Raw genomic sequence first — 12449 nt, forward strand, 5'->3', positions numbered from 1 at the left:
GTGAAATAAGACAGAAATACTGGCTGGTCTAAGAGGGAGATTTGAGAGGAATAGCACTAGGCTATTTAGCCTGATCCTTCCTTCCCTCTTCCTTGCCAATGGCAGTATTTCTGTCCCTCCCAGGATACCCAATGTATGCATGGCTGCCCACCATGGTAACATTCCTGGCATTATTTCTGGCTGCCATGCCTGTAAGCATCCGTCTGTAACAACCTGTCTGGTCCTGTGAGGATGACAAGCTCAGAAAAAAGAACCTGGAAATAACTTTATTGGTTGTAGGATAATGTAACAAAATCATAAAAGCCTGCCAAAGAAATTCTCCAACTCAGTTTATACTTAGCATAATTAAGATGGAGTCACCTTCTTTCTCATGCTATCCCCTCCCCTGGACTCAAGTAATCTCTTCAGTTATAGCCCATAATTCTCTCCCTCATGAACCTGCCCAAGCTCTTCACTCATTCCATTCCATGGCCCCATAATGAGTCTTCAATTGTGCAGTATTTTGCTGTTCTTAGCTACTCTACCAGGGCTTCCCACACATCCCTTCCATTCCAACCTCCTCTTACTTCTTCTTTCTCCCATCACCATGGGATGTCTCAGCTCTCAGCAATGTACTAGCAGCTTCTTCTAGCCCCCTTTCTCACTGGGGGATGAGAGGCCAAAGGCATACGGCAAAAGCAGAGGAGTTGCCACAGCTCCACCCACCTGATCCCACACTACCAGGATCTCCCCTTCACCCATCTGGAAACTCCCATGATGCATGCAAGATGATGTTCACCTGAGTGGCCAGTCTCACCTGCATACACACATCCACCACTTCCTGCTAACTCCTAGCAGCAAAACAGGGAGACCACTATTGCTTCGGTGAGCATGCACAAAGAGCATCCTCACACAATAAAGAAATACAGGTTAACAAACAATATAGATGGCTTGTTTGTAGCTTTTTTGTTTCTTTCTGGAGGAAGCAGGGATGATTGGACAAGGGGAGATGTTACTGCCTTTTGGACTGTTTTAGTGGGTTGCCAGAAAGCTTGCTTTATAGAACTTAGCAATAGAACTTACTTATATACTGCTTCACAGTGCTTTACAGCCCTCTCTAAGCGGTTTAGAGAGTCAGCATATTGCCCCCAACAATCTGGGTCCTCATTTTACTGACCTCAGAAGGATGGAAGGCTGAGTCAACCTTGAGCCGCTCAGAATTGAACTCTTAGAGCAGTGGTTCTCAACCTTCCTAATGCTGCGACCCTTTAATACAGTTCCTCATGTTGTGGTGACCCCCAACCATAAAATTATTCCTAAAACCATTGAAAATATGTGTTTTCCGATGGTCTTAGGTGACCCCTGTGAAAGGGTTGTTCGACCCCCAAAGGGGTCCCAACCCACAGGTTGAGAACCACTGTCTTAGAGTGAGCTAGCTTGAATAAATACTTGCATCTACATGGAACATGCATCTATAATTTATGTAATCCAAATTCATTTAAAAGCATTATCTGTGGTTACTGAATTCATAGTAGCTGTGTGTTTCTTTCATGCATTACAGGTAGACCTTGACTTAGTAACCATTCAAAGTTCCAATGGCACTGAAAAAAGCGATTTATGACCCTTTTCCACACTTATGACCGTTTCAGCATCCCCATGGTCACGTGGTTTACATTCTGCTGCTTGACAACTGACTCACATTTATGACGGTTGCAGCGTCCCGGGGTCATGTCATCACCTTTTGCGACCTTCTGACAAGCAGTCAAAGGGGAAGCCAGATTCACTTAACAACCGTGTGGCTCACTTAACAACTGCAGTGATTCATTTAACAACTGTGGCAAGAAAGGTCGTAAAATGGAGCAAAATTCACTTAAAACTGTTTCACTTAGCAAAAGAAATTTTGGGCTCAATTGTGGTCGTAAGTCGAGGACTACTTGTACCTGGAATATCAATGTATCAATGTTAAAAAGAGATCCTCAAATTAAAAGTGAAGGGGGGAGCAACCCCCCTAGGAAAAAAAAATCCAAATAGTGTCGAATGGGGATTCACCACATTGCTCCATTAGTTGCTTTTTTCTTTGGACAAGCAGCAAAAATAATCTACTACAATAACCAATATTTTTCCTTTTTTTTCCTAAAGTAATTTAACCAGATCTGCTGCATTCATAATCTCATCAGTGATGAAATATTGCTGGGAAGTATGGATAAAAATATTGCAGAGCAGCTTAATAAGGCATACGAAGCATTTCGACAGGCGTGTATGGAGAGAGATTTTGCTAGAAAAGAACTAAAGCAAAAGGTACGTTTATGTTTTTAGTATCTAACCTTACAAGTTAAGATTTCCTTTAGGATTGCTTCTGAAAAAAAGGGCAACCTAGATTTCCCACCCAACAGAAATATTGTGTAGTTCAATAATGCTGTGTTGATTATCTGCCAAAATCATGCACTCACAGGTTATGAAGCTGTGCCATGATAAATATAGTTTGTTTATGAAATTGAATTTTGTATCCATCAAGGATAGTTTGCCTTTCTCTTTCAACTCTTAGGCAGTTATGACATGTACCACCAGTGGCCTCTAGGATTGCCTTTGTCAAAGGATGCTGTGCTTGCAAGGAGACAGATAGTCAGGAGCTTGATAGTAGGAAAAGAAGTCTCCCACATTTGCATGAGGAAACAGTGAAGAAATAGCATGTGAAATGTTTTGGTTTTGGGGGTTTTTTTGCTGGTAGCTTTGTATTACAGAAGGTAAAGATGAAATGAACTATAAAGTAGTGTTAAATTTAAAAATATAGTCTAGTTCAGTGTTTCTCAACCTATTTCAATCCATGGCGCAATATTGAATATAGAGCAATAGTTCTGTGGCACACCACAAAATTATTAATCTTATATATGTATTTTTAAATAGTATGTAACACATGGTTTGAAGGAAAGTTATATAATTTTTTAAAAATATCTGCACTGTATTAAATATATGGTAGAGAGAGAGAGAGGGAGAAATAGATAGATAGATAGATAGATAGATAGATAGATAGATAGATAGATAGATAGATAGATATAGACAGACAGAGCACACCCATATGCTACAGCACACTAGCTGAGAACCAGTGGTCTAGGAACATTATAGAGAGATGAATTCTTAAGAGGGATGAGAGGAATATACTATAGCTCAGTGGTTTTGCATGTAAAAGGCTCCTTATTCAATCATTGGCATCTTTATATAAAAACCATCCATTGGATTTTGTATAAAAATCTAATAATAAGTCCTAGGAAAGCTAATACTAAACATTTAGGATTGGAATGATGGAATATAGGGAAAATATTTGAAATTATATTATATCGTGAAAAGGGAGTAATGGGAGAATATTTGAATAAGATAATTTAGAGTTAGGTTGATTTCAATTTAAAGGGTTTCAAATTCAAAAAAGTAAAGAGAGAAGTGGAAAAAGAAAAATTGATTAAGATTAGAGATCAGGGCGAATGGTAATATTGTTTATATATTGGAAGAAATAGAAGGAAAATAAAACAAAAAATTAGAGGGAAAGAATGTTATGGTGAAAAGTGAAATATATATATATGGTGTTCGAGAAACTAAAAATGGTACAAATTTTGACTCGGCCAATACTCTGTTCAGAAAAAATGTGTGTGTTTGTTTGTATGTGTGTTTGAAAAAAAAATAAAAAAACTTTTATTAAAAAAAAAGAGTAAGTCCTGGAAAGCTGAAGTAAGATCATAAACACAGATGTAGTTTCACTTAGCAATGACTTCACTTAATGACTGAGTTGTCAGTCGCAATTTTATTTATTTATTTATAATTAAATTTATATTGTAGTCACTAAACAAGGATTATCTGTATACTGTCCTTTACTGGGTTGGCTGTAGATTAGTCTCATCTATAGTTCTGCAGCTATGCAGGAAGCCTTTGTGCTGTTGCTCATACCCTTCTGGATTTTTACTTTTCATTTCAATTCAAACACCACAGAACTGGGGTTTGTCTTCCTTCTATTTGAGATCTTAGATCTCAAGCAGTATTCAAGCAGTGGTCTACCCATTGCTTATTAATGTCATTTGATAACTTTTAAATTTATTTCTGGCTGTTTTGATTATTTGTAAATGTTTTCCAGGGAAAGTTTTTGCCTAGAGAAGTTTGTTTACTGAACAGTCAAGTGGATCTTTTTCTTAGTATGAATTAAGGGCCTCTAAATCAGGGGTCTCCAACCTTGGCAACTTTAAGCCTGACGGACTTCAACTCCCAGAATTCCCCAGCCAGCAAAGCAAAGCTGGCTGGGGAATTCTGGGAGTTGAAGTCCGTCAGGCTTAAAGTTGCCAAGGTTGGAGACCCCTGCTCTAAATGATACAATAAACAATTTAGCAGATCTCAGCTTAGTGGTCCCACCGATGCAGAGGACAAAATCTGTCCCTACGCTATATGCTTCTACGCCTCTGTGATACCCTGATTACCATTTAATACATTAACAAAATTAGTAGATTGTGTGTATCTGGGTGTCAAATGCCATTTGGATTCCCCCTTTCTTTAATTAGTTCATCAGTTTGAAGTTTTCTCTCCTTAAATTCCAAAGGGCAAAGTATAAGGCAGTTGCTTAAAGTTTGTCAACTTAGGAGTGTCTCCTATTTAACTTGGGGCGACTAAAAAGAAGAGGCTTTTGTTCCCGTGACCCTCCTCCTTTTTACTCTATGGTCTCAGGGACTGGTTGGAGCATCTGTCAGTTTATGGCTGATGGTGGATTCTGATTGGCCACTTGTTTTGCTAGACTCTGCAGATCAAAGCTGTGTCAAATGCATAGAAGCCGGAGTCATCACGGCCAGATGGTACTCAATACAGATGGATATTTGGTTGTCAAGTATATCTTGTAGTTACTAACTTGTTGCTGCCATCTGACTCTAAAAGAATCACTTGTGCACGCTGGCTGTCAAAAGCATCTTTTCTTCTGTCTGTTTTAGCTGTCATGAGTGTGCTCTGTACAGAAGTGTTGACAAGACATTGCTGTTGTACATTTTCAATTTGGGTCTTAATGACTTTTTCTTTTCCTTCTGCTTCCTGAGGTCATCCAGGCTGCTCAAATATACTGACCTCTTTGCCTTTTAATGGGCTTATGATGCAGCTATTGCTATATGCTGAGCTCTTACTGTGCTTTGAGATAGTTGCACCCTTTCCGTTGCCTGCTTGAAGCTAAGATTTTCAGGAGTGGAAGAATGAAAAAAACGGAAATTGTGGCACTGCTATTGTTCAACTCATCTGTCTGTGCCAGAAAGCTAATTGTTTTCTTGCCCATAATTGTCTTGTCAAAAGTGGAAAAAATCCAGAACTTCTATTAAAATGGCAGTTCAGCACAGGATACTAGATAAACTTGAGTACAGCCATGGATATTTATTTATTTATTTATTTATTTTTCATATTTGTATACCGCCCTACTCCCGAAGGACTCAGGGCGGTGAACAGTCATAAATAAATACAAAGACATATAAAAGTTAAAAACTATTAAAAAACAGATTAAATAATTTAGGCTCAAAAAATTAAAACCAAAACATCCAAATTTATCTAAAAGAGATCTAAAACCCGATTTAAAAGCCAATTTAAAAGCCAATTTAAAAGGGAGAGTTAGGCCAGACCAGCTTGTTGGAATAGAAACGTTTTCAGGGCACGGCAGAAGATGCGTAAGTCTTGGATCCTTCGTAACTCCGGGGGGAGCCCGTTCCAGATGGCAGGTGCCCCCACAGAGAAGGCTCTCCCCCTGGGGGCCGCCAGTCGACATTGTTTGGCCGACGGCACCCCGAGGAGCCCCTCTCTATGGGAGCGAACTGGTCGGTGAGAGGCTATTGGTGGCAGGAGGCGGTCTCGTAAGTACCCTGGTCCTGAGCCATGGAGCGCTCTAAAGATAGTAACCAAAACCTTGAAGCGCACCCGATATGATATTGGTACTTTTGACAAGTCACTGTTTTGCAGCCACACCTGCCTTTATCAGATTATTGTGAAATAAATTTGGTGTGTGTGTGTGTGTGTGTGTGTGTGTGTGTGTGTGTGTAAACAAAGCCTTATATTCCACCCTGGTTCCTCAGAACAACAAGCAAATGAGAATATAATAAATAAACAAAAGGGAAACAAGCTACGTAGGCATTTCTAGCTCCTTGAGTATAAAATCAAGCTAGGGTATTTAGAGTTTGAGGCAGAAAATCTAAGCACTAATGCCATGGCATAGCCATTCTTTGTGCCTGTCTGAGGTAAAACCTATTCATCAACATAAAATGATTGCTTCCAATTACACTATCGTTACAGACAGACAGCTATGAGAAGCAGATACATGAACAGCAGGAAAAAAATGAATTTCTAATGAGCATTGTTGCAAAACTCAAATCACAGTTGGCTGCCAACAGAGGTAGGTAGTTTTCAACCTGCTTTTTACTGACTATCTCCCTGTTTGTGTCTCTTGCCATCTTTAGTATCTGTGTTTGTGTGTCTGTCTTGTGTGTATGATGTCACTGGACTCTTCTTATTTTCACATGATCCTATTGGAAATATCCACATTAAAAACTTTTTAAAAAACCAGGCAGTCTCTTATAAACTGATTTGCCTCCATTCAGAATTGTATTACAGAAACAATTTCTAGTCACCATTTTATAGCATAAAAGGTTGATGTATGAATATTGAACAAGAAATTGGGATGGGTAAAAATCAAGGACTGATTTTAACTGGGCGAAATCGTTCGCCAAAGGGCAAAACTTTTTCAACCAAGATACTTCAAATATCACTTACAGAATATGTCCAAACTCCAGGACCCATAACTCCCATGGAATTAAAATTTGGCAAATTTTATAAAACATGACATAAACATTTAGGACAACCATGACCTGGATGACTGAGAATCTCCATAGACATGGTGCGGGAGTATGAATAAATTTCCATAAGAATTATAGACTACATGAACCATTTGTGCTTCAGTTTGAGATGCAAACAACACAGACTCGCCCCAATAGCCTGCACCTGTGTTCAACAGTGAAGGGACACAGGGCAGAAAACATCCTGCAGAAAGCACAGCTCCACAACACAGTTCTTTCAGCAGTTCCAAGAAGGCACCACACCCATTTTCACTACTCAGGTCACCTTGAGGACACAGAAAAAACTCCCAAGTGGCCTCAAGGACTCTAAAAGAATGCAAATGACCATCTGTCTGAAAGGAATATAAATCCTTCCATTCCCCATCATCCAGTCAGAGCTGAAGAAGCTTCTTGGATGAGAAGCAAAACGTCTTCAAAGAAAAACAAGAAACTCCAGTTGCCTCTTGAAAAAGCACCTTTGGGATTTCCCGTGCTGATGTTTGATTATGCTATACCATTCAGTGTGAGCTATTTTCAAGGCAGATATGTCTCTGAACGTATTCCAAATCGTCCAGTGAAGTCAGTAAATTGTTGAAGGCATTGAGGAATCCGGTAAGGAAATAATATCTGAAAGGGTGACCCAAGGAGTCATGGGTTATCTAGTGAAATCTTAGAAGTGGAGAAGAAAACTGTGTGAGTGGATCAACAATATTTTTGGCAGTCCATTCTGGACTTTATTTCCACTTCCTCCACTTGGCACCTTCCATCCAGTCTTGAAAGTACTCAGCTTTTCAGCCTGATCACTTGATCACTTTTTTGGATCTTCTTGCCCTTTAAAATTGCTAATAATATGCTACTGAACATTGGGGGGGAAATTGAACTTACATTCTCTGTGTTATTTCATAACTAATGGAAAGCATTTTAAAAATTTTAAATAACTGTGGAAGCCATGGATAACAGCTAATGCAATAGGATTCATATTTAAGTAGTCTGTAGGAAGACTGTAGGAAGTCTGTAGGTTTCTTTGATTTTTTTATTTTGACACAGAGTTGTGTAAGAGCTTATCCTTGTGTTTTAGTGTAATGTGGATATGGAGCCAATCCTGGTTGGCTATGACTTAATATGGGTTTTTTAAACATGTATATTTTACACTTGAGATAATCTGAATAGTATTTATGAAACAGAATTGACATCTAAATATCCTCATCCAATGTCTTTTTGACCACTTTCTTCTATAAAGCCAGATGTGATACCTGGGATAGAGCTGTTGACATATTGGCAATAAATGCCTGTAGTTTGTCTGGGCCAGCTCTACCTTTAGCTGAAGGGGAGCCGCCACTCAAGGTGGCAAAATGAGACAGTGGACAATAAGGTCATCCCTGATACTCCCCATGCCTGAAATGCTGATTTCATTGTGCTATACAAGGAGCAACATCTCCTGTCTCAAGTAGCTGGCCTTCTTGAACTGTCTTCTAACAATAGCACTTAGACTTATATACCACTCCATAGCAATTTACAGCACACTCTGAGTGGTTTACGTATGTCAGCATATTGCTCCCAGTAATCTGGCCACTTATTTTACTGACCTCGGAAGGATGGAAGGCTGAGTCAACCTTGAGCCTGTCAGGACCAAACTCTTGGCTGTGGACAGAGTACTGCATTCTAACTACTGGGCCACCATGGCTCTTCTGGTGATGATAGATAGAACAGGTTTACTCCTTGAAATGCCATCCCTTTATATCTATAGTACTGTATTTGAGAACATGTTCTGAAAAATCCTATTGTTTGGTTCTCCTTGCAGATGCTACAAAGGGGTTGGGAGACAGAATGGGACACAGAGTGAAAGAGGAAGTGAAAAAGCCTAAAAAACAAAGCTTAGAAAAAATAAGGAAATAATTTGTTTTAATGAGAAAATAGTGAGGAAAAATAAAATACTTTGGGTATTTTAATAGGGAAACAGAAAAGTGATTTCTCTTGCAAAAGAAGTAGGCTATTAATATTACCTGCAAGAAGGCGCAGACTCATTCTCTATTAAAAGGGAAGGCAGGCCAAGGATCAGTGAGCTGAAATTTTTAAAAAAAACATTATAAGGCAGGGGTATCAAACTGGCAGGCCACAGGCTGGATGCATCACATGCAGGCCATGCCCACCCCCGCTCCGTGAAGGGAAAAAACGTTGCGAAACATCATGTGACGGCAGTGCGCCACCATGCGTTTGACACCCGTGTTATAAAGAATGTCCTGACAGTAAGCCATGGAAGTATCTAGAACAGTATTTATTTATTTATTATTTATTTATTAATTTGATTTATATGCCACCCTTCTCCGGAGACTCAGGGCGGCTTACAATGCTTTTAAGCAATAGCCTTCATACTTTTGTATATACCTGCTTAGTAGGGCTTTTTGCCCCCCCCCCCCCAGCGGTGTTCTATTTTATACAAAGTCAGCTTATTGCCCCCACAAACCGGGTCCTCATTTTACCTACCTCGGAAGGATGGAAGGGCTGAGTCAACCTTGAGCCTGGTGAGAATTGAACTTGCAGTAATTGCAGGCAGCTGGCAGTAAATACTACTTTAACAGTAGTTTAGTCCACTGCGCCACCAGTAGTAGATTCTCACAGTGGAGATTTTCAAATAGAGCAGGAGTAATTTAATGGCTTCTTGTAATGAACAGTAGGTTGAACTAGATGTTCGAGAAAGGCCTTCCAGTGCAATGCTCAGTCATATGGCATTGTTCTGTTCCTAGATTACCTCATTTAATTATCTCATTTTATGCAACAATCAAATGCCCTATTTAGAGGGAGCAGGTGAACATACACATGCATTTTGTGTGCATGTCTTGCTATGCACACTGAGATGGATTTAAAAAGATTATATGACAGTTAAAAAAATATAGATGATGTGTTTTATGGTATAGAGATATAAGTTAGGTACAAGCATTCTGAGACATTCCAGTAGGTTGTAAACTTGACTTTAAGGGATGCTGTTTCCCAAATATTCACTCGAAAGAGCAGCTGAAATTTAAATAAGCCAGTATTTAAAGTAAGAACTCTGTCTGACACCTCCAGCATTTGTGAAGCAGCAAATGATTAAGGCAAGGTTTTGGGGGAAAGTTAGCAAGCTCTCTACTTATTCAGAAAGAACCCTTCAGTTTAGTCACTAACTCCTCTTTGTGAACCCCAATATTTAGGATTAAGTATACTCCTAAAGAAATAAGCCAGAAATGAGTAACTGTTTAAGTTGCATTGTATTACTTATTGTTTAGTGGAGTATCTGTTTTAACTGTTTTAAATAATTTGATTTAATTAACAGATTTTGTATTGTTTTGCAGTATCATTAAATAGCAATAAAACGCTATTTAAAAATTTATACAATCTTTTTATGGTTTTCTTTTGGATATCTATGAAAAAGGGTTTTATTTAGAACGTGTATATTATTTTATCTGTGTGATGGTGGAATAGGAAATTTTATGTATTGTATTTTTTAATTCAAATTGGGATTTATCTGTGAAACAAAACCCTATTGTATTCTACGGTTTTTTCACACCCACCTAAATATTTTAATTCAAAACAATACTTTCTTTTATAGTCAACACACAAAGTCAAGTTCCAGTCCATGAAGACAATGAAATGCCAAGAAATGGTACCTTGTTGAACTCAGATTTTGATCAGCTCCAAGAAAAACTGAAATTGGCAATGCAAAGGGAAAAGCTTTTGAAGGTAGGACGCTTTCTTTAAGATATATAGTGGCTCTAAAAGTTTGAAAGAGAAAAAGATAACTTATAAGGGTATATTACTGTTAGGAAAAGCCCATTTAATGGGAATGAATTTGAAGATATCATCACTCCTACTGTCCCTCAGCGGAGATAATTCACCTGTTTTTGATCCATTGCAGTGTGTTGTTCCTTGTCAAAGTTGTCAAAATGTAGATAAGCTACACCGACAAGCCTGTTTGGAATCATTTGACACTCTTCAACTAGCCACAATTAAGAGTCACCACAATATTTATTTATTTATTTATTTATTTATTCGCATTTCTATACCGCCCTTCTCCTTTCGGACTCAGGGCGGTGAACAGCCAGATAAAAAACATCTATACAAACATCACAATTAAAATAAAATTAAGATAATTTATAAATTTGGCTCATAATTTAAAACTTGTCAATTAAAATAAATATTAAAATTTTAAAAATTTTAAAACTAACCCTAAAATCAGGACAGACCAGCTAGTTGAAAAAAATGAGTTTTTAGGGCCCGACGAAAAATCCGGAGGTCGGAGATCACTCGTATCTCTGGGGGTAGATTGTTCCATAGGGTAGGTGCCACCACAGAGAAGGCTCTCCTCCTGGGGGTCGTCAGCCGGCATTGTCTGGCCGACGGCACCCTGAGGAGACCCTCTCTGTGGGAGCGAACCGGCCGGTGGGAGGCTATTGGTGGCAGAAGGCGGTCCCGTAAGTACCCTGGCCCTAAGCCATGGAGCGCTTTAAAGGTAATCACCAACACCTTGAAGCGCACCCGGAAGTCCACCGGAAGCCAATGCAGCTCGCGCAGGAGAGGAGTCACATGGGAGCGCCCCGTCGCTCCCATAATCCCCCGCGCAGCCGCATTCTGCACCAGTTGGAGCCTCCGGGTGCACCCCAAGGGGAGCCCCATGTAGAGAGCGTTACAATAGTCCAGACGAGAAGTGACGAGTGCTTGAGTAGGGTCCAATTGAATAGGGTCCAATTAAAAATGGAAAGCTTTGATTCTCTCCTTTATGACCGTATTGGTCACAGTAAACTAGTGACAAGGAATTTTCTGGTGCTCCTGAATTATTATTCCCAGCAACCTTAGCCAGCATGTCAAATGACAATGGATGCTAAGAATTGTAGTTGAGCAGGTAGCTGGAGGCCTGCAGGTTGTCTCAAGTATTATTTACAGCTCTTTTGCTTTTTGTCTTCCTAGAGGTTATACATGATTATGAAGCATAGAAGGTCCCCCAAGTCTGTTTGTGTTAAGCAATAGATAGGATCTTACCTCAATGAAATAGTATGTGGTTTATATGTAGTGCTAGCTTGGGATTTTGGCCGGTTTCTACCATCCCTAGCTGACATAAGAGAATTAATAGGTAATGGGAAAAACTCAGTCTGGAATCTTAGAGAACTCAAAAAGATTAGTACTTAGCTAAATGAATCTTCTGATGTGGATTAAGGCAGCTTTTCTCAATTCCTAATATCAAACTCTTTTATGAAAGCTTATTTTTTTAGCTTGCAGATAATGAGCTAGGGACTTGTATTTCTGTCAACTAAGCATATTTTAATCATATGTGTTAATTTGTTAATAAAGAATACCTATTTTGTCAAATTAGTGACACTTGATAATTATGTTGAAGAAATCTAATTTCAGAATCTCTCATTCTCTCTTTTCTCCTTTCTCTTTAAGCAAGCTTTGCAATTTCTGCTTCAGAAATTTGGAATTGGAAGCAAAAAGAAAAATTACATTCCTCTGGTAACAACATAGTATCTATATTTACACACTGCAGATATGGATATAGCAATCATCATTGCCCCTACAAAAATATCCTCAGTATATTTGCTTATTTGTGTTTAAGCAGCGTTTGCATTGTGACAACATGCAGATGTCCAACTAATATTGTGTTTACAA

The 12449-nt window shown here is 39.0% G+C and overlaps 1 protein-coding gene across 13 annotated transcripts in view; it reads left to right on the forward strand.

The window, feature by feature from the left end:
• TANK (TRAF family member associated NFKB activator) overlaps window positions 1-12449 on the forward strand; it is a 40945-nt gene that overhangs the window by 11747 nt on the left and 16749 nt on the right. For 8 of the 13 annotated variants that reach the window (XM_034426131.3, XM_034426141.3, XM_034426121.3 and 5 more), the window contains 4 exons: window positions 2119-2277; window positions 6271-6370; window positions 10396-10526; window positions 12228-12293. In XM_034426131.3, the coding sequence (XP_034282022.1) occupies window positions 2179-2277; window positions 6271-6370; window positions 10396-10526; window positions 12228-12293 (396 nt within the window). In that variant the 5' untranslated portion in view covers window positions 2119-2178. The remainder of the gene's footprint in view (window positions 1-2118; window positions 2278-6270; window positions 6371-10395; window positions 10527-12227; window positions 12294-12449) is intronic. The other 5 variants (XM_087881960.1, XM_087881957.1, XM_034426168.3 and 2 more) reach the window with 1 other exon arrangement.

The sequence above is a fragment of the Pantherophis guttatus genome, chromosome 1 (genome assembly GCF_059756535.1).
Source record: "Pantherophis guttatus breed Tessera chromosome 1, ASM5975653v1, whole genome shotgun sequence".
Taxonomy (NCBI): Eukaryota; Metazoa; Chordata; class Lepidosauria; order Squamata; family Colubridae; genus Pantherophis; species Pantherophis guttatus.